The 22,564-nt window shown below is 45.7% G+C and overlaps 1 protein-coding gene across 8 annotated transcripts in view; it reads left to right on the plus strand.

The window, feature by feature from the left end:
- The window catches only part of AGPAT4 (1-acylglycerol-3-phosphate O-acyltransferase 4), a 111,720-nt gene that overhangs the window by 17,789 nt on the left and 71,367 nt on the right, over positions 1–22,564 (plus strand). For 7 of the 8 annotated variants that reach the window (XR_014807181.1, XR_014807161.1, XR_014807165.1 and 4 more), the window contains exon 2: positions 18,123–18,387. Coding sequence is in view for 4 of the 8 variants with exons in the window: in XM_005654348.4 (XP_005654405.1) it covers positions 18,210–18,387 (178 nt within the window). In the remaining 4 variants the exon portion in view is untranslated. 8 annotated transcript variants of the gene reach the window in all.

Genomic DNA, 22,564 nt, shown 5'->3' on the forward strand with positions numbered 1-22,564 from the left:
AAGCCTCGGAGTTCCCTTGTGGCTCAGTGGGTTAAGGATCTGGTGTTGTCACTGCTATGTTACAGCTGTGGCGTGGGTTCAGCCCTGGCACTGGAACTTCTGTTTGCTATAGGCATGGCCAAAAATAAAAGAAAGAATAAATCCCAGTAGTAAACCAATGGCTAATGTATACTTCTTTCCTTGGTAAGGACCAGCTGAAATGGTACCCGAGGTTTTGTAAGGATATAATTTTCCCCACGTTTCCCAAATAGTTATTTCTTAGTGTGTACAGAAGAGTGACAGATGTGAAGACATCATCCTGAAAAGAGATAAGCCATGGGTTCTAGGTATTTAAAAATCACTTTAAAATTTTTTGGTGTTTCAAGTCCGTTGTCTTATTTTCACCCTCAATCGTTTTGTGAGGTAGATTGATGGAAATCATAAAGATGAAGCTGAGGCTCAGAGGAGGTACAGGACCAAACTAAACAAGTCACAGAATGTCCCTGAGCTTCCACCTCCTTACTGTGAAATGCGCACCTCATAAATCAGGGAGCATTGTCAATATCAAGCCATATATGTGAACAGACTTAACTAAGTAATCTGAAAAATGCAGTGTAAACATTGGAGCTCTTTTAAAAAAAACTTAAATATATTGTCCAAGCGGTCAATACTCTTGGTTAAATAATTAGAATGTGCAGAGAAACATAAAGAAAAAAAGTATTGTTCCCCATTATCTTTCTAATCCCCAGCATCCTTCGAGAGTGTTTGTTATCGAACCATTTTGGAAAGGAATTTGTTAATATCTTGTGAGGCTGGAGGATGCCATGTCAGAATGACGCAGCAATTCTGATTCCAGTGTCATTAATGCGTTATCTATGATAGAGAAAAAGTGGGAAATCTCCTGAATACCCATTAACGTGGTGATAGATTAATGGACATACGAAAGAATACTTTTCCACATTAAAACGACTAAACTAGATGCCTAAAATTTCAAAACCTTAGTGTCGAGAATAGAAAGAAAATCGCACAAGGATTTCAGTATTCTTGATGGACAGCCCTATAACCCAAGAATTACAAGTTGTTTGTAAATATATATATAGTAAAAGAATAAAAACATTGAAGGAAATGTACCAGTTTCAAGCTCAAATTGCAGAAGTGCCTTCAATATCTATATATTCTATTTCCTAAAAAAATGAAGTAAACATGACTGGATGTCAATGTGGTAAAATATTTTGTATATTTAAAATATTTCTGATTTTTTATATGATTTTTTTGAAAAATTTTTTTAACAGAATAAAATACATATATTTAAACACAATTACATTTGCACAGATTATTATATCATGGATCTTAAGAAACAGATTAAGTGACTCCCTCTGGTGAAGTGGAATGGAAAATATGCTGAGACAAATAGGAAATTTATTCTATACTTTATCCATTTTTGTGTGGCTTTCATCTTTACTATTTAGTATTATCTATTACATTTCAATTTTTCTTTAAAAATTAGCTTTATATTAAAATTGTGTATATTATGCAACTAAAATTTATAAAGAAGAAAGCCTTATATACCATTAAATATTTTATATAGCATAATAAAAAGAATAGCTTAACTGGAGAGAATAGCAAAAATAATATACCCTCTGAAAGTAAGTAAAATATAAAGTGCATAAATTGGTTAAAAAAACAATGTAACTATATAAATATGTCCTCACAATTTGTTATATCTTATTGATTCTTCAATATAGGCATTACACCATTCTAGGTGTGTGATAAACAAGACATTATAGATTTTACATTGTACCATGGAGAGAAATGGTTATTAATAATGCAATTGTAGAACTGTATTATTTAATTGTGCAGTGGCATTATTTAATTATAATTATCATAAGTTCTTTGATGGAGAGGAAATCGGAATCAGAGCTAAGAAGATTTCAGCATTCCAAGAATGATGTCAAATGACCCCCTTCATGGTGGATTATGCACTTATTTGCTATGAGATATATTTCTTCTCCAGAGATTCCTTGTTTGTGTATCAGTTGTAGATTTTTGGTTTGCAGTTATTCTGAAGTTTTGATATAAGAGTCTGTATGTATATGAGATTGTTTTAAGTTGTTGTTCTCTTAATTGCAAGTTCATCTCCAGTGTCCTGCATTTGTACCCACCTCTTCTCATGATTTCAGATTTTGGTGGCATAATTGTGCATGGATGATTTCGTATCTTTACTGTATCTATGCCTTTACTGGTGAGCCTTGTCATTTGTGGAATTTTTGTTTCCTCTTGCTGTCTTTTCTATGTCTTTTGGTTGGGGCGTTTAGTCCATTCACATTTAAGGTAATTATTGATATGTATGTTCTTATTGCCATTTTATTAATTACTTTGGATTTGTTTTTGCTGCTCTTTTTCCTTTCCTCCTTCTCTTGTTCTTTTCTGCCTATAGAAGTTCCTTTAGTATTTGTTGTAAGGCTGGTTTAGTGTTGTTGAATTCTCTCAGCTTTTGCTTATCTGTGAAGGTTTTGATTTCTCCTTCAAATCTGAATGAGAGCCTTGCTGGGTAAAGTAATCTTGGTTGGAGGTTTTTTCCTTTCATCATGTTAAGTATGTCATGCCACTCCCTTCTGGCCTGCAGAGTTTCAGCTGCAAAACCTGCCAGTAACCTTATTGGGGTTCCCTTGTATGTTACTTGTTTCTTTTCCCTAGCTGCTTTCAAGATTTTCTCTTTAATTTTGGTTAGTTTGATTAACATGTGTCTCAGTGTATTCCTCCTTGGGTTTGTTTTATATGGTACTCGTTGTGCTTCCTGGATTTGAGTGAGTGGTTCCTTTCCCATGTTAGGGAAGTTTTTGGCTATTATCTCTTGGAATATTTTTTCTGTCCTCTTCTCTCTCTCTTCTTCTTCTGGCACCTCTATAATACGGATGTTGGTGCGTTTCATGTTGTCCCAGAGTTCTCTGAGACTCTCTTCATTTGTTTTCAATCTTTTTTCTCTTTTCTGTTCTGCACCTGTAATTTCCACTAATCTGTCCTCTACCTTGCTTATTCATTCTTCTGCCTCCTGTATTCTGCTCTTGGCTGCTTCTAGTGAATTTTTTATTTCAGTTATTGTATTTTTCATCTCTTCTTGCTTAAGTTTTATATCTTAAATCTCTTTGCCCAGTGTTTCCTGTAAGTTATCCATCTTTGCCTCCAGTTTATTTCCAATGTCTTGCATCATCTTCAGCATCAACAATCTAAAGTCTTTTTCCTGGAGGCTAAGAGTCTTCTCATCGCTTAGCTGATTTTCTGGGGTTTTTCCTTTCTCCCTCATCTGAGTTAAAGTTCTCTGTCTTTCCATTTTTATAGGTTTTTGGTGTGGTTCCTTTTTATAGATAATAGAGTTGTAGCCTCTCTTACTTCTGGTGTCTGCCTCCCTTGTCTTATATTTCTGATATTAAATGTTTGATGACTTATTAACCAACTACCTCCTAAGCATAGAGATGTACTGGGGTCTTTGTTTGTTTGTTTGTTTGTCTTTAATATTTGGCTCATAGGGTGCATGTTTTTGTTGACTTTTGTACATTGTAAACTTTTTTGTCACTGAGTACACTTCCACTTCCTCCCTGTTCTTCCTGGCCAGCTTGAGTCTTTCTGTTCCAATTTAATTATTTATTCAGAGAGAAATGTTTAGAAGTCGTCAGTGCTGGGGCTTCCTGCTCATGTCTTGTAATTATTTTCTATGTATTCGTTTGTAGCTGTTCATGATTTTTATAATTCATTGATGATACAGTTGGCCTCTGACACGGAAGGAGCTTGTCACCTAAAAGCAGAGGCAAAACTGACGTCTGGTTTAGTTAACACACAAAGGATCCACTGAGGAGTAAGGAACTCCTCAAAGTTTGGGAATTCACATGTGGAAGCGTCATATGCTATTACCAGAAATACCAGCTAAACAAACGTCTGGGCTGGAAAGGATTCTCTCATCCCCCTGGCTGCTGCCCACACTGCTGACTGCATTTTCCCTGTGTCCCGGGCCTGCTTCATTGTCCCTGTGTTCTAGGCTTTCGGTCCCTTGGAGAATGTGGTCCAGGGGCCTCCTGAGGCTTTGCCAGACTCTCCCTCGTCCCTGCAGGCATCCTTGTTCTGGTTCTTGAGATGCATCCTTGGAGGACCACCTAAAACTCCCTGCCACACTGTGGCTTCCTTTCTCCAAGCACTCATTGGTAATGAATCCCTTTTACAAACGAGTACTTTCTTGTCTGCTTGTCTTTTTTCTCCTACGGAAATGCTCCTGAAGGGAGATGGGCACAACCCCAGAGCTCGCCATACCCCCAGGGGATTCGCGAGGCCTTCTCAGGCCTTTGAATGGGAAAAGAAAGACCCCAGAAGTGGCTTCTGTGTGCACCTTGGTTTCCTTCATTTCTTTCTCAGATTCAGTTCTAAGGTGCAGCTTCTGAAGTTCCTGTGGGTCTTTAACCCTGGATTGGGAAAGGCTGATCTGTAATTCGAGGTAGTGTTTTACTGCCTCTAGTAGAGGAAACGGGAGTTCTCTTGCGGCTCAGTGGGTTAAGGATTCGGCAGTGTCCCTGCAGCAGCTGGGTCACTGCTGTGGCACAGGTTTGATCCCTGGCCCAGGAACTTCTGCGTGCCACAGATGTGGCCAAAAAGCATTTCAAAATAGAGGAAACCGGTCAGGTGGGAGGGCTAGCAGCACAAGGTACAAGAGGAAGAAAGAACGCTCAGAGCTTTGTCTGTCCTGCCCGAGGGATGGGGCAGGCCACAGACTCTACAGGTGCTGGTGTTTCAACTGTGGAATGAGCAGGTAGTGTACTGATTCCTACATTTCATTTCTTCTCTGTTTATTGCTATTTAACATATGAAATTATAGGAGGAAGGAGGGATCTGTCGATAAATGCTTTGGATACAGTTCCTTAAGTATTCAGAAGTACATCCATTTAGATATCCATGGTGTATCATAGCCCAAACTGATTGTCAGATCAAAGAGTTAAAAATACATGAAATTCATTATGGAAAAAACTAGATAAAATAAGTGAATACCAGTTTTCTGCAGGACAAGAAGTAGAGGTAGAAGGAAGACCTTTTCAAGCTTAAATTTTACGAAGAAATTACAGTCTTCATAATAATTTAAGGCTCTAATAAGCTAAAATTAAAAGCAAATGAACTGGGAAACTTGGTCATTCTAAATGACATAGGTAAGGTGGTTTTCTAGTTAGTGTATGAAGTGTTCATGCAAATCCACGTGCAAAAGATAAATGGGCCCTAGATAAAAACAAGAAGAGGAGTTCCCGTCGTGGCTCAGTGGTTAACAAATCCGACTAGAAACCATGAGGTTGCGGGTTCGATCCCTGGCCTTTCTCAGTGGGTTAAGGATCCAGCGTTGCCATGAACTGTGGAGTAGCGTAGGCCGGTGGCTACAGCTCCGATTAGACCCCCAGCCTGGGAACCTCCATATGCTGTGGGAGCAGCCCTAGAAAAGGCAAAAAGACCAAAAAAAAAAGAGAAAGCAATAGTTAAATAAGTTAAAAAATAATCCACTTCACTTGCAGCTCCCAAAGTGCAGCTTAAAGTAACGAGACACAACTTTTTCCCTCCTTTACGTATTTCTTTTTTAAACTGAGGTATTGTTGATTTACAGTGTTGTGTTAGTTTCAGGTGTACAGCAAAGTGATTCAGTTGCACGTATCTGTATAAATCTTTCTTTTTCAGAGTCTGTTCCATTATAGGTTATTAGAAGATATTGAATATATAGTTCCCTGTGTTATCTAGTGGGCCTTTGTTGGTTATCTGTTTTTTATGTAGTAGTGTGTATATGTTGATTCCAAACTCCTAATTCATCCCCCCACTTCTCCTCTGGTAACGATAAGTTTATTTTCTCTGTCTGTGAGTCTTTTTCTCTTTGCACATACGTTCATTTGTACCATTTCTTAAGATTTCACATGTAAGCAATGTCATATAGTTATTTGTCTCTTTCTGACTTACTTCACTTAGAATAATAATCTCTAGGTCCATCCATGTTGCGGCCAAAGGCACTAACTATTTCATTCCTTTTTATGGCTGAGCAATATATATATACATATATCACATCTTCTTTATTCATTCATCTTTCAGTGACAGGTTGTTTCCATGCTTGGCTGTTGTAAATAGCGCTGCTGTGATCATTGGGGTGCAGGTATCTTTTCAAACTAGAGTTTTCTGTAGTTGTGTGCCCAGAGGTGGGATTGCTGGATCATATGGTAGTTCTGTTTTTAGTTTTTTAAGGAACCTCCATCCTGGTCGTACCAACAGATGCAACTTTCAGTGTATAAAGAGTTAATCTGTTTTTTTGTGTCTTTAAATGAGAATTCTTAGGGCTGACAAACATGTAATGGCATATGGGTATTTTTGTAAACGGCCCTTAAGAACAGAAATAGCTATGAACTTTTTGGAAAGCAATTTGGCAAAATTTATCAGATGCCTTAAAATGTTTGTTCCTTGAACCCAGAAATCCTGCTTCTGGGAATTTATGCTAAAGCAAATATCCCCAAATCAGGGAAGAAAAACCCTTAGACTCAAGTATTAATTATTACATTACTTATTATTTAAAAGACAAAAAGAAGCCTACATGATACAACAGTGGGGCAGTAAGGTAATAATTATGCTATGTCCGCTGTAACTACTGGGATATTTATATTGTGAAAAGGACATTGATGTCAACAGAGGTTAAGAAAAGGGCACGTGCAATTGATTTAACAGAGGATCTCAACTATATTTAAAAGCAAAAAAGCCTCTGCCTGCAATGGTTTTACCTATCAAAGAAAAGACAAAGCCAATAAATTCACCAAGGACTCGAAGAAAATAAACACAAGTGTTGGTGGCTGTTAGAGGTGGTATAATTTCTACATTTTAGAATTCTACAAACTTTTTATAATGAATAGGAATTACTGATAGAATGGGAGGAAATTACCTTCAAAAAAATTCAGGACTTGTGAATTTCACCAAGTGACTTCCTCAATAAGAATAATTTCCTTTACTTCTACCAGATGCTATTTTAAAAGAAGTTTCTTTGTTTAAAAAAGTCAACTCTGTTCCCCAACCAACATCTGAAACCTACTGGGGTTTAAAGAGGTAATTTGCTTTCATTTTAGTTATTTTCATGTCAGTTTGATACATTGCCTCATGCAGTTTCAGCCTTGGTAGAAGAGGATTCTGTGCTTGGTTGCAGGGCGTAACGGTTTAGAGAACAATCGTGTGGGTTTATCTGCATGGCTTCTGTAGGGGAGACTAAATGGTTGGGTCATCTGCTCTGTTCTTATTGTAATGAGAAAGAGATCTAGGACTTTTCTAGGATAGTCATGTCATCCCTTTGTACTTTTTTTTTTTTGGACAATCCAGGGTTATTGGTGTGGAGACTAAATGATATTAGGTCATCTAGAGATTTGGGTTGAATCAACATTTATTGAGCATCTGTTTATTCTGTAAGAAGTAGAAGGGGTAGAGTTGATTCTGAGCCTGGAAATAATTACTCAGTAAGTGCTTCAGTTTATTGGGCACGGTACTGACCCACATAGGACACAGGGGGGCTCCGTAAGAAGCCCCTGTGCTTACTTGCACAAGTCTAATGCAGTGGTGTAGATAAAGCTATATACCCTTAAATATAAATCAGGGAAACTTGGACTTCATGGATGAGTGGGTGGCTGGGTGGACAGACAATGGAATGAATGAGTAAAGTTATCAGTGGATTCATGACTGCTTGCGTGAATCCAGGAGCACCTGTCCCAGATTCTACTTAACAGAAATTGGAAAGAACATCACTGCTTTCTCCAAGCATCCTCTGTTCCTGAGCTTTGTGACCAAAGTAGAAAAAGAGAAAAGGAGAGAGAAAGCCCTGCTTCATGTTTTATCACTGCTGTTATTAATGAAACTTTTCGAGGAATAGCCAGCCCATCATGACCCCAAACGCATCGCTCATTGCCGAGTACTTCAATATTCTGTGGTCATATTTCAGATCTATCGCGAAACAAGGAGACTGTAAGTCAACCTATTTTGGGTGCTCACAGCCAGCAATTCTGTCTTCAATAAATGATTCATGTCAGGAAAGCATTTAAGTGCATTTGTTTTCTAATAAGTCTCAGTCCATTAGGCATGAATCAAGTCAGGGAAACAGCCTGGGCTCATTGGCATGCCGTTATGAAAATCAAAGAGATGAAAGATTTAAAATCTAGCCTTATTGGCCTCTCACCTTCTGCACACTCCTTGCCAGAACACGAGGATGGACAAGAGCAGGGTCTCCGAGGACTCAGAGGTCCGGGGGTCAAGGGCGCTTCACGGGCAGTGAGGATGAGGGCGGTGGAGAAGGATCCAGCAGAGAGAAGAGCCCGTTACTGGGGTCTGCGATGGAGAAGAGAAGGAAAGCCCCCTCCCCACCCCATTAGGTCCTCTGATCAGACCCTCATGGAACCACCCCTCCAGGGGACCGTGTCAGAGCCAGCAGAGGGCCTCTCTAGACCCTGCTCCCTGAGAAATACTCTCGGAGACTAAGGCCATGTGTCTTTCCATGCCTCAGGAGTGCTCTGGTGGATGGGGTGGCATCTGGACCAGTGGCCCTGTTTTCCCATCTTCTCAGCATTGCGAGTGGTCGCAGGTGCCTGAGCATCAGCCCAGTGGCGCCTTGCACACACTCTCACCTCTCTGAACTCCCCCATCACTCCTGTGGGTCGTGTGTCTTGACTGAAGGGGAAGCCGAACCTTCTAGAGGCCAAGTGGCCAAGCTGATAGGGAGCCACAGATACATGCTCAGGAGTCGAACCCATCCTCCTGACTCAATACTGGTGCCTCCTGGTGGCTCCCTTTCTGCGTTTATTTCTTCGGCCACTACTAGTCATGATTTGTGGGTTCCCCAGGAGAACCCTAACCCGTTTGGCATTGGCAAGTGCAGCCCAAGTTCCCAGGCCATTCCACGCCCCCAGCCTCTATTTGCACAGGTGAGCTGCTGTGCAGGGCTTCCCACAGCCACGTGGTTTTGCGCCATGGCCTCCAAGCTTGGGTTACCACCACTTCACATCTTCTTGACTTTCTGAGATAGCCTCTCTCTGATGCTCGGAGCCTCCCCAGAGCAGGCAGTTTGTCCATTTGTCCAGGGCTGGTCACACACCCTGCTCACGTGGCCCCAGGCAGGGTTTAGTCCCGTGTCTACTGGAGAGAGTCCTCGGTCCTGATGGAGCCCAAGACCAGGTGGGCCAGGCCAGAAGGAGGGAAGAGACGTGGGCGGTCCCCCCGGCTTTACTGGAAAATGATGTGCTTGGCTGTTTCTCATCGGTGGTTCCGCACTGGTATCCCCATGGTACCCTGGCCTGGCTGTTGGCAGAGCTCGTGGAATTGTTTGTCCACTGGGGAGCCGGCTTAAAGGTTAGCATTCTAAATATGGACAAGGTTAGGGTCGCCCTGCTTTCCCCAGTGGGTATGCAAGATGAAACTACTCAATTATGTATGGTATTAAATGATACTAAATTATAACATATCAAATTATATAGGAAGATTCAGGAAATTTCCAACAAAGGCTCGAATTTTGCCGGGTCTTAATTGTAAACACTTTTTATTGCTGTTGGTCTTCAGTTTATTTTGAAATTTTAACGATTAGCTTTTATGAAAGAGGTTGAGGTGCCCTGATGAGCTGGGCACCTAGCTGACACCGTAGTAAGCCAGCCCGGCTTCAGCGGCTCTGAAGCTGTCCCCGCCAACCTGCTTCCTGCGAGGCGACACACGTTTGATCCGCTCGTCCTGTCCATTCCCATCTGCCAGAATTGTGTCCTCAGCCTCTTGTCAAGTCTGGGAAACACTCGTTTATTCAGGGGCACCGGAGTGATGGCCTGGGTCTCATCAATACCAGTTTTTATTTCTCTTCCGCGAGCTCCGAACAAGGCTCAGAGTGCAGGTTCACCTCGTTTCTTGAATACAATGTATATGGGAACTAACAGGCATTAACCATCACTGGGAAGACAGCCTTAGAACCAGTGATGTTGGTTTTCGTTTTCTTTCTCTCTCTCTCTCTTTTTTTTTTTTTGGTGGTGCCTGTGGCATGCCAGGATCAAACCACACCCCAGCTATGACCAGAATCACAGCCGTGACAATGCCAGGTCCTTAACCTGCTGAGCCACCAGGGAACTCCAGGACAGATGACTTTGAAACACCTGCCTTTTAGGGTGGGAATGGGGACATAATCATTTCATTAAAATGTGTGAGTGGATGGGGGGTGGGGCCGGGAAGTGGTCTTGCAGGTCACTTCAGCTCAGGGTCATTCTGGATTGTGTGGATGTTGGGGAAACATGTTCAAATGAGGAAAATTGGTAGGCTTCATGAGAGCCACAAGCAGAACGTTTAGTGAGAAAAGATGGTCGCTGGTTTGGGGAGCCGCTGGGGGGAGCAGCTGCAGGAGGGGGCTTGGCAGGGGGGCCTGGGAGCTCGGGTGGCGGACGCTGGTACCCAGGAGCGCCCTCCTGTAGCCCGCGCTTGCTGCTGCATGTAATCACCATCACCTCCCTGGAGGCGGGATTATTACACCCAATAAACAGGTGCAGAAACGGAGGCTCAGAGGTGGGTTCCCTGCCCAAAGCCACACAGTGGGTAAATGGGGCTGCCTGCCCAGGTTCCCCTGAGCCAGGCAGCTTTGTCACGGCCCGCGTGGGAAGAAGAGAGGTGGGCAGTGTGGTGAGACCGTCGTCCTGACCACGTTGCCTTGGTGACGGTGGGACTCGAGTAGGAGGTGGTTTCTATACTGAATAAAGCTCTCTTTTTTGTTTCTGGTGCCAGCTGGTGATGCATCCACCTCACGTCTGCTTCTGTGGGCCCAGCCAGAGCTGGTCTCAGGCCATCTCCCCACGTGGATAGACCTGGGGGTGGGCGTGGGGGGCGGAGAGCAGCCCCTCCGTCTTCCTCAGCCTTCACCGGTGTGTGACTGAGCTGATGGCCATGGCACATGGCAGCCGTGGTACCGTTCAAGAGCCCACTAGCCATCTCCATCCAGCCTCCATCCTGCTTCCGTCTTTGCGAAGGTTTCAGCCTGAACTGGCAGAGACTCATGGAAAGCAGATGAAGTTTCCTCATTCCATTTTTGGTTTGGGTTTCATGGTATTAGAGTTTTGCCAGGATTTCGTACAATTGTTTGGAGATTTCCAACGTTTGCACATAATTTTAATATATATTTTCCACGGAATATCTTGTAAGAGAGCTCCCGTGCTCTGGGTTGTTGGAAACAGACACGGTGAGGTCGGGGCCCTTTGGCCCCAGGGGCTGTGGGACAGCTGGATTGGGGTTTGGAGATGGCAGGCGTTGTGCCTGCGAGGAGGGCCTGATGGGGGTCTCTGCAGGACTGACCGGCAAGGCAGTGGCTCAGGAACTCACGGTTCCCCCAGCAGTCAGACCGGGGACCACAAGTCGAAATAGGGAATGGAAGCCCAGGTTCACAAGGAGTCTCGCTGCCGTGGGGGTCCTGTCTTCAAAGCAGCTTAACAGTGGTCAAGAACCTGCGCTTGAGTGTCAGGCATCTACTCTCTATCCGATCTTTGCATGTTCCCTGGTCTCACCAACCCTCAGTTTCTTCATCTATAAAATGGGATAACAAGGTCTTCCGTAGTAGATTTCTGTTAATGAGATGATGTGTGTAAAACCTTCAGCAGATTTATTCTGTTGCACTGGTTACCATTCAGAAGACCTGATGCTTAAGTCGAGATATTTTTAATTTTGTAGATGCCAGAGCTGCAAAAGACCTTCAAGAACGCCTAACTTAACTTGCTTTAGCTTTGTATTTTGTCATGACAGAAAAAGTTACCTAGGTTATTCACCTGATTTACCTCTGAATCTTGGTTTCCTTGGATTAGGTTTGTTTTGTTTTGTTTTGTTTTTACAACTTTTGGGCTCTTTATTATTTAAAAAAGTTTTTTTTTAAATTAACGTGTAGTTGATTTACAGCGTTGTACCAATTTCTGCTGTACAGCAAAGTGACTCAGTCATACATACATACATTCTTTTTTTTACTATTGTTTTCCGTCCTGCTCTATCCCAGGAGACTGGGTATAGTTCCCTGTGCTGCACGGCAGGCCCTTGCTGTCCATCCATTCTAAATGTAATAGTTTGCATCCACTAACTCCAAGCTCTCAGTCCCTCCTGTTTAACTCAACAACAACAACAACAAAAACAAACAACATGACTGAGCAATGGACAGACGACCCAAATAGACACTTATCCAAAGAAGACCTTTGGATGGCCAGTGGGCACGTGAAAAATGCTCCGCATCGCTAATGATTAGAGAAATGCCAATCAAATCTGCAGTGAGGTACCACCTCCTTCCCGTCAGAATGGCCCCCATTAGTAAGTCTACAGATGGCAAACGGAGAAAAGGGAACCCGCCTGCACTGTTGGTGGGGGTGTAAATTGGTGCGACCACTCTGGAGAAGAGCATGGAGGTTCCTCAGAGAACTAAATTCAGAGCTACCATATGACCCAGCAGTCCCACTCCTGGGCATCTACCTGGACAAAGGTACAGTTCAAAGATATGCGTGCATCTCAGTTTTCCTTGGATTAGATTTGAAGACTCTTTAGAATTTGTTTTTCTCTTATAACCTGCTCAGAAGCAGCTATTACATGTAAACTTAGATGCCTCGGTTTTCTACAGACTTAGGTTTTTATTATCCTAAAATTAGACTTTGGAGAGAGACTGGGGATTATTTATTATCGGACGTAATGAAAAAGTTGAGTATGATTTATGGTTTGTTTTAATGGACTTCATGTTCTATACAGGGATACTGGACAAAGGACTGTGCCATCAAATTTTAAAATAAGCTCATTTTATATAGGCTTCTGCCAGCCCATTAGCCACTGATCATTTTTTAATTGAGGAATATATTCTCGTTAGAGATGGTCCCAGAGACAGTTAAATTCCATCTAGAATACTTTCTCTCCTGTTTTGTTTTGGGCCTTGGACCCGTGTCACTCCCAGGAATCCAGACACTAAATGTATCCTTGTTTCTCAGTTCGAAGCGCCACGTGGCGGCCTCGGGCTTCCGCAAGTTAGTTGCTGCCCTCTTGGCGATTTGGGCTAAATGCAGAACTCGAGATCTGAAGGGGGTACAGCCAGAGCACCCCCCCCCCACGCATTTCACGGGGTCTGCATCCAGGCCCCTTTCGTGCAGGGCTGAGCCGGGGCGTCCTCTGCCTTATGTGCCAAAGGTGCCGTCTGGGAACAAGCCCAGCAGCCAGCCCTGCGTTAGCCCTGCTGCTCTCTCTGCCGTCCCCGCGGAGTTTTCCTTCCCTCTTCTTCATCGGTTGCGCCTCACCGGTTGCAGACCTGTCTCTGTCGCTGGGAGCTGTGGGAGAGATGGGCTGGCTCCCCTTTAACCACCCCCGGGGGAGCGAGACCCCTGCTCAGAGAGAGGCACTGGCTGGCAGGGCGGCTTTCCTGTATCAGAATCAGACTGGTCCTTTGGTAGAGATCTTGGAGCCACCTGCTCAGGTTCTTCCGAAGGGGGAAGGTGATGAAAGCCGACCCCATTTGGGCTCCCTTGTCTGTCTGCGTGTGTATCTTTGTGTGTGTGTGTGTGTGTGTGTGTGTGCATACAAAGATCACTGCGTTTAGTGTTTTTAGAGCTGTGATTTTTATTCTCTCTGGATATAATTGGGTGACCTTTATCTCTTAAGAGCGTGATGCAAATGTAGCCCTCTTACTACCAACCAATTATAACGATGCTTTCTTCACTCACTTGTGTGGGTTTCTCATCATTCACTGTATTGTTTCCTCCTGTCAGAAATGTAAGTGCTTTCTAATTTGGGGCGCTTATAAATAATACTGGCTGAATATCTTTGTGCAGAGAGAATTTTCTAAAAGCTAATTTTATCCCCGAGAGAGCTCGTCAGAGGTTGGTTTACGAAGTCAAGCGGTGTGAAGGTGTCGAGGTCTTTCTGTGTGTGTCACCTCTCAAAAGATGGAGCAGTTGTTCTCACGCTGAGGATAAAGCCCTCTTTTTTTTACCTCAGCTCCTCTGGAATGGAATATTATCATTTTTAGCTTGGAATGTAAAAAAAAAAAAAAAAATAGTGTTATCCCAACTAGCCTGCCTGCCTTCCTCCCTTCCTCTCTCCCTCCCTTTCTTTCCTTCTTTCGCTGTACCTGTGGCATATGGAAGTTTCTAGGCCGGGGAATGAATCTGAGCTGCAGCTGTGACCCAAGCCTCAGCTGCAACAACACTGTAACCCACTAAGCAGGGCCCGGGATTGAACTCGCACCTATGCAGAGACCTGAGCCACTGCGGTCACCTGCTGCACCATCGTGGGAACTCCCAGTTACTGCAATCAGCATTTCTTTTTTCTGTCTTGCCTTCTTCCCTTCCTTCGTTCTTTCTTTCTTTCTCTCGACTTGCGGTGGCCTGATGGAGGATCTCCATTCCAAGGCCAGGGATTGAACCCAGGCTGCAGTAGTGGAAGCACCAAGTCCTAACCTCGAGACCATCAGGAAACTCCCCCTTTTATCACTTTGCTGTCGGTTTTATGAATGGTATTCTGGCGTTTGGGATTAAAAGAGCCTAAATCAGGGGTTATTTAGATGAGGATACGCACTGGTCTGGGGCATTATCCTAACAATTCCACGTGGATTGATTGCCTTGGAAGGAAGCTTTGGCTTCTAACACCCTGAGCTGGCTTGGTTCTGTCACGTGAATGTGCAGAACCAACCAACCAAACCTTTTAAAACAAGCTACTGCAAGAGTTGGCCCCACTTCAGGTTTAGTCACTTCCAGAATGTGGCCAAAGTTCGTGCTTATTTTAAAGTAGCTGCAGAATGTTGACCTGGGCAGCATATGTGAGTCCTAACTCAGGTTCCCGCTTTGTTGTCTAATTTGATGCCTGCGGTGAAGCTCGCTGTGTGTATTTAGAGAAGGATGCAGCTTGCGTTCTCTGTCGCGGGGATTCTGAGTTGCTTTTCTTTGCTTATGTTTCCATGGAAGGTGCTGGGCAGCATGTGGCGCCATCTGCTTTGCCACCGCGCACCCTGCATGCGTCCCACAGGGCGCGCTCCGCCCGTGTGCGCCCGCCCGCTTCTCTGCGTCTGGACAGTTTCAGGGCAGAAATTGGCATGGGAAACAGCGCTGGGGAAGGCATCCCGTGAGCTGGCGCTCTCCTTTATTCCGGGTCTACCTTTGCCAAGATCATGATTTAGTTAAGAAGGCCCTGTACATGTGAAGCCGTTGGGTTTTTTATTTTGTGTTTTTGGCAGCACCCATGGCATGTGGACGTTCCCTGGCCAGGGATCAAGCCTGTGCTGCAGTTGCAGCCTGTGCCACAGCTTCGGCAATGCCAGATCCTTAACCTGCTGGGCCACAGGGGAACTTCCACATGGGAGTTTTGTGAATGCATCGTTTCCCGTTTCTGAGTCACTCGCAGTAAAGGACAGGTTACAATGAAAGCAAATAGGAGAAGGAAATTTTTTTTCTTTTTTTCGCTTTTTAGGGCCGCACCTGCAGCATGTGGAAGTTCCCAGGCTAGGGTTCGAATCGGAGCTACAGCTGCCGCCCTATACCACAGCTCACGGTACTGCTGGCTCCTTGACCCACTGAGTGAGGCCAGGAATCAAACCCGCATCCTCAGGGATACTCGTTAGGTTTGCTATTGATGAGCCATAATGGGAACTTCCGGGAGGAAATGTTTTAACCCGATTCAAGGTCAGTTGAAACATCGGGATCTAGATGTGGAGCCAGGAGGGAATCAGTTGATTTATATCTCGCTGGCTTTCCCAGAGATGCCAAAGAAATATATCCTAGCTGCCCCTCGTGGCCTGTGTCTTTTCTTGAAAGGAGAGAGAACTTCTCCCACCATTTGGGTTTCCCTGCATTCCAGGTGTTGTGCTGTGTTTCAGATGCCCTGTTATCCCTGAGTCCTCAGTAACCCCGTGTCGGAGGATTGGAGCCTGGATTTCTAGCCAGGACTGCCTGCTTCCAGTGTTCCCTCAGCCGTTCCTTACCCTCCAGCTGGCCTGTATCCCCCTCAGAAACTACTGCGGGGAGCCTGGGAAATGGGTGGATCCAGCTCTGCCCAGGAAGGAGAAGGATTTCATTGTCATTATAGAAAAGAACAAAGAAACACAGGGATAAAGAAACCACCCATCATCCTTCCACCCCAAATTAGAAAAAGAGGCAAAGAATTTTAAAATGTTTTCCAAAAACCAAAACCAAAACAAACAAAGGAGTTCCCTGGTGGCTCAGTGGGTTAAGGATCCCGCATTGTCACTGCTGTGGCGGGGGTTTGATCCCTGGCCCTGGAACTTGTACATACCTCAGGAAAAACAAACAAACAAAAAAAGCAAAAAAACCCAAAAACAAATAAAATGCTTTCTTGCTATCTTTTTCATCACTGGTCAGAGCTTTAGACCAACTTTCCTCAATTTAGGGCTGAGTTGGCTCACGTTAAGAGAGCAAGCTTGCCTTTAAGATGGGTTGGGTGGTTCCCCAACTTCTCCCTGGAATGAGCTTAAGGCACACAGCACCTACTCGCCCACTAGACAACCCCCTAAAGCATCCAGCCTTGCTTCTCTTTTAATAATCAGCCCTGAGGCTAAAGTCGGTTGTATGGTTTAGCAAACTCTTGGCTCTTCTTACCTTACTCTTCTTCATGCCGCTCCTTCGCTCTTGTGGGTTTTGGCTCTTGAATACAAATTTGAGAATTAACTAAAATTTTGCAAACAATAATCGCCTCCTTGGAATTTTGATTGCCCTCTGTTATTCTTTCTTATAGATAGAGAAATTTGAAATTTAGAAGAGTCGGTTTAGCTGAGGATACACGACCATTGCGAAGTATCACAGCGCTTCAAGCCCAGACAATAAGGACCCAAGCCCCGACACCAGCGTAGGGAGAGGTCTGGGGCAGAACCAAGCCAACCGAGGCCCGCCTGCCTGTGACACCGCCTTAAACACCACCAGTGCTGTGTGACTAGCCAGGGTTTTGCTAAAGACCGTGATGGTTCTTCAACTTTCACGAGAAAAAAAAAAAAATCTCACTTTTTCTTCATAACACTTGTCTTGACTTGGAAACTGAGGAAGGCAGCATTCAATCCCCTGCATTTCCAGCGTCAGCAACTTCTGTTTCTTAGTGTTAAACCAGCAAAGCAAAGGGTTTGTCAGATACTTTCCAAACACTAGATCCTAAGTTCCCGCTGTGGCTCGGTGGGTTAAGAACCCAACACAGTGTCCCTAGGTGAGGGTGCAGGTTCGATCTCTGGCCTCGCTCAGTGGATGGAGGATCTGGCGTTGCCTCAAGCTGAGGTGTAGGTCGTAGATGCGCCTCTGATCCCGTGTGGCCGTGGCTGTGGGATTCTGATTTTCGAACTCTTAAGGGTCTGTGTGTGTGTGTGTGTGTGGTGGGTAGGTTCTTTTGCCTTCATAGTTGGTTATTTGTGTATTTGTGTTCACTGATAATATCAAATTCATCCCTTGTCTAACTTCATTAAATCATTTCATTTATGTATTTGTTATAAGATTGGCACTCCGCCTCTGTGCCAGCGACTTTTCCAAGGCTTGGGGAGACAGTGATGATATTCCAGATACTCATGTGTCCCAGAAAAGTCACAGTTCCAGGGCAGGAAGGCCGGCAGCTGAGCCAGTAACAGCGGAGGTGCTGCCTGGCTCCCGAGCATTGGCCTGGGGGTGGTCCCTCATCTCCCAGAGCAGGTGCGCGTGCCTTCGGGGAGGTCTTGTTAGACGTGATGACGCACCGAGGTCTGGAGATGAGAACGAGCGGAGGGAGGTGAAGGGGTTGCTGGGGGCGGTATTCGGGCAGGAAGGACGGCCCAGAGCTGCAGATTCTGGCCACGCGGGCCTCCTTCTGCCGGGGGCTGTGGAGCCCTGGCCAAGTTACCTGGCCACTCTGGGCCTCGGGTTCCTTCTCATGGTAGTTAGTCCCTGCCTCACAGGTGTCAGGACAATCCGGGGGACAAGTGGTTTTAAAGGGCCGAAACTGTGCCCACCCCTAAGCAAGCATTATGTCAATGTTTGGGAAATAAAAATAAATCAACAAGTCTACAGTGTGTTTAATCTAGAGAGCATATCTTTCTTTTACTATGAGGGTTTTTTTTTTTTTTTTTTCTGCCTATAAGAGCGCATTCTGCTTTTTCTGACCCTTAACCTGTGTTTCAGGTGCATTCCTGAGTCCCGGAGCCTCTCCCCTGGGGACGTGGTCCTGCTGTGGGTACTTCGTTCTTGGAGGAAGAGCAGCCTCCCAGCATGGACCTCGTCGGGCTGCTCAAGTCTCAGTTCCTGTGCCACCTGGTCTTCTGTTACGTATTCATCGCCTCGGGTCTCATCATAAACACCATTCAGCTCTTCACGCTCCTCCTCTGGCCCATAAACAAGCAGCTCTTCAGAAGGATCAACTGCCGGCTGTCTTACTGCATCTCCAGCCGTAAGATACTTGTGTTTCTCTGGTTGCTTCGCCGCCGCTGCGGTGCGCGTGGCGCAGTGAGGGCTTTGCAGTGTCTGCGAAGGTATTGGGGGCGGGGGGTGGCATTTCTGTCTCGTTTGTTTGAGGTTGGAAATGACTTTTGTCCTCATGCTTCAAAAACTATGTTTGGAATGAATGATGCCAGTAGCACAAATTCAGCAGGCACAGAAGGGTATCCTGGGAAAAGCAGATAAGCATTCTGTCTCTCTTTCTTTAGTTTTCCTCCTCCGAAGCAGTCAGCATTAATGATTTCTTCGTTATCCTTCCAGAAATAGGATGAGGGCCTGTGTATGCGATTTCTGTAAGGAAATACTTGTGTGTGTGTGGCTGCTGTGTGTACGTGTGCGTGGGAGAATCCGGGTACCTGTATAGACACCTCAGACGTGCTCCTACTTCCAAAAAACTAAATGGCAATATAATATATTGTCTTCTTCCTTTCTTCTTTAACTTTTTGAGATAATTGTAGATGCATATGCACTTGTCAGAACTAATACACAGAGAGGTCTCATAGACCCTGAAGCCAGTTTTCCGCCAAAGATCACCTCTTGTGTCACCACAGTTTGCATGACATCCCAAGAAAACTGATATGGACACAACCCATCAACCTTATTCTGATTTCTCCAGTTTTATATACTCGTGTGCGTGTGTGTGTGTATGTGTTTGATTATACTAGACTATTTTAAACCTGGCTAACTCAGCTGGCCAGAATTTCAAAAGTGAAAATGATAAAAGATAAATCTGAGTATTGGGATGCACCTGCAGCATATGGAGGTTCCCAGGCTAGGGGTCCAGTCAGAGCTGTAGCTGCTGGCCTACACCACAGCTCACAGCAACGCCGGATCTTTAACCCACTGAGCAAGGCCAGGGATCCAACCCGTGTCCTCATGGATACTAGTCAGGTTCGTTACTGCTAAGCCACGACAGGAACTCCCTCAGCTACTTCCGATTATACCCAGAGTCCAAAATTCTGGGTATCTTTCTGAAACCTTAAAGGGTTTCATTTAAAAATGAAGCCATGGGGAGCTCCCGTCGTGGCTCAGTGGTTCACGAATCTGACTAGGAACCATGAGGTTGCAGGTTCGATCCCTGACCTTGCTCAGTGGGTTAAGGATCCGGCATTGTCGTGAGCTGTGGTGTAGGTTGCATGCGAGGCTTGGATCTGTCCTTTTGCAACTTCAAATCATGTGTATTTGCTTTGTCCTAACCCCTATTTAAATCTTAGACAGGTGGTTAAGAATTGAATTTCTCATTTGGCGTCGAGAAATAGAAGGGAGCTGTGGCTCAGCAGTAACGAATGGGGCCAGTAGCCAAGAGGATGTGGGCTCAATCCCTGGCCTCACTCGGGTCAAAGGTCCTGCGTTGCTGTGAGCTGTGGTGTAGGTCAAAGACGTGGCTCGGGTCTGGCATGGCTGTGGCTGTGGCTGTGGCGTAGGCTGACGGATGCAGCTCCTCTTTGACCCCTAGCCTGGGAACCTCCACGTGCCTTGAGTGCAGCCCAGCCTTAAAAAAGCAGAAAAAAGGAGAGAGAGAGACATAGAATTTGAGATGGGGGTTCCCAAGACGACTCGATTTTTCTTTGGGTGAGTGGTGAAGACATACCAAGTTTAAGGCAGGGTCAAGTTGATATTCTTCTTAAGGTGCTTTAGCCTACTTTGCTTCGGGTGGAAATTAAAGTGGAGAACAGCTTCAGCAGGCACGGCGGCGGAGTTTTAAACACAAGTTCATTAAATGACTTAGAACGATTTACAACCATCCGAGATCCACTGGCATTTCCCTGCCCAGGGCGCAGCGAGGGGCAGGTGGGGTAATTGTCCCAAAGGCTCGGTGGCACCTCTTTCCAGGGCCGTGCTTTCCGTGGGCTGCTGCTGGGGAAGGAGGCTTCCACGGGCTTGGGCTGAGCAGAAGCAGAGAGATTTCTTGCCACCTGAAGAGGAAAGGGAGGGCTTCTCTCTGGGGGAGCAGTTCTAGCTTCTGGAAAGGCAGGGTGGGGTGGAAGGGAGGGCACTGCCTCCTGGGCTAGGCTGCGGGCACTGACTGGGACTTGTCCGCTGCACCCACGTCTCCTGTCCCCTTCCTGTCTCCCAGCGTGCGTCAGATACAAAGCTAGTCTCCTTCTCACTCCCCTTGAACCTGTCCTCTGTAGTTGACAGATTTCCTGTGCGAATTTCACAGCAACAGCCAAAGGCGGGGAGCAGGCAGGTAGTTGGGAAGCTTGGCTGAAAACTGGTGATCTTCAGAGGCTACGGTTTCTGGGCTGTTGAGTAGCTGGGAATCTGAGATGGTCAGGCCCCTTCTGTTTGCTTTCGTGGCCTCCTCCTCTCTGGGTTAAGATGAAACCTCCTCGTGGGGTTTAACGAATCACGTTTTCTTTTTGTCATTTTTTGGCCGTCCTGAGGCATACGGAGCTCCCAGGTCAGGGATCAGATCCGAGCCACAGTCCCGACCTAAGCTGCACCTGCGGCAGCCCCGGATCCCCCACCCACCACGCTGGGCGGGAAGCAAACCCGCGTCCCAGCCGCTCCCAAGACACCACTGATCCCACTGTGCCACAGCGGGAGCTCCTAATGAATCACTTTAAAGCTTAGGAAATCAGTAGCGTTCATCATTTGCAGCTGATTGTTTAAGGAAAAAAAAGGCAGATAAAATGTTTCCTAGAAACTCAGATCTCCTCCATCACCCGTTCACCTTTTACTAACAGAGCTGTGTCATCATCCCCCCTTTTTTTTTAAAAAAAAGCTTTTGTCAAGAGCTTAGTGTTAAACCAGATGAGTCCAAGGTCAGGTGCCAGCCCTGGCGTGTGAAAGGCCACACTGATGTAAATGACAAACAAGGCCTTGGTGGCCAGGACCAACGTCGGGAATAACTATTTTAAAGGTTTGTTGTTGTTTTTTTTTTCCCATTTTTTTTATTATTCAAATGAATTTATCACATCTGTAGTTGTATAATGATCATAACAATCTGATTTCACAGGATTTCCATCCCACAGCCCAGGCACAGATTTTTTAAATCTCGGCAGCTGGCTTTGGGAAGGTTGTGTTATCATTGTCACCTAGCTTTGGAGGCGGGGGCTGAGGCCAGCTGAATGGGGAGAGGGGACGGGGCGTGCTTCTGCAAGGGGAGAAGGAAGACAGTTGCGAAAGGCGGACTGCGCGGTAGGTAGAATTGTGTTCCCCTTCCACGGCGGAGGATGTGCCCTCTAATCTCCAGGGAAAAATGGCCAAGACCAGCTGGCTGGTTTTCCTTCCCCTCTGACGGGACGGCTCTAAAAAAAGCAGAGAAGAATTCAGAGAACCTATTAATGGCCGGGTTTTGCAAAGGGGAGAGGGTAGGCAGGACCGCAACTGACCTTCATGGTCCATTGAGGTCTGGTGACACAAAACTGCGTGGGGACACCCCAGCCCCCACACCACCCCCTCTGCCTCCCCGCCACCCCCAATCCTGGTGCTTTGCTTCCAAATGCAGCAAGAGCAGACCAGCTCTGTGCACCCAGCCAGCCACCTGCGCTTCCTGGACCACAATGCTCCTAGATGCAAGGGCTGCCCACGCGTGGGTCCCCTGGGTGCCCGGGCTGGGCAAAGTCGCACGACGGTGAGGCGGGGTCAGAACCTGAGGGCTACGACGTGACACAGGATGGCCTCCCCTCCTGCTCACAGGTTGTTACCTTGGCCAAGCCACTCGAACCCTCTGAGTTCAGCATGGAATAGCTGGGCTGGTCACAACAACCGGTCAAAAAAACCAGAATGAGATGCTACATACAAAAGAAGGGCTTTGTAAATTGTTTAAAGCACATCAAATTTAGGATGAAAACTGGAATTTGTGTCTCTGGAGGAAAGGAGCACTGCGGGGGGGAGGGCAGGGGGCTGGCAAGGGTATCTTCTCATGATGGCCTCAGCTGCCTGGTTAGCTAACTTCTAAACAATCAGCTCCATTTGAATAAAGGGAGGGAGTGGAATTGAGCAAGAGTCCGAACCTTTCTAATGAAGCGCCTGGAAAGATATTTACTTCCCTTCAGCCCCTGCCTTCCGCCCCCACCCCCGCGAAGGTTATGGGCCCCTTTGTTTGCAGGAGGGGGAGGTCTCGTGTAGAGAAGCCAGCTCTGTTTCACCACCTGCAGCACCGCTCACAGGTCCTCCCTTGA

This window comes from Sus scrofa, chromosome 1, assembly GCF_054392235.1.
Source record: "Sus scrofa isolate SSC_HxYL_T2T_F1_AM1 chromosome 1, Sscrofa_HxYL_maternal_Yorkshire_Landrace_v2.0, whole genome shotgun sequence".
NCBI lineage: Eukaryota > Metazoa > Chordata > Mammalia > Artiodactyla > Suidae > Sus > Sus scrofa.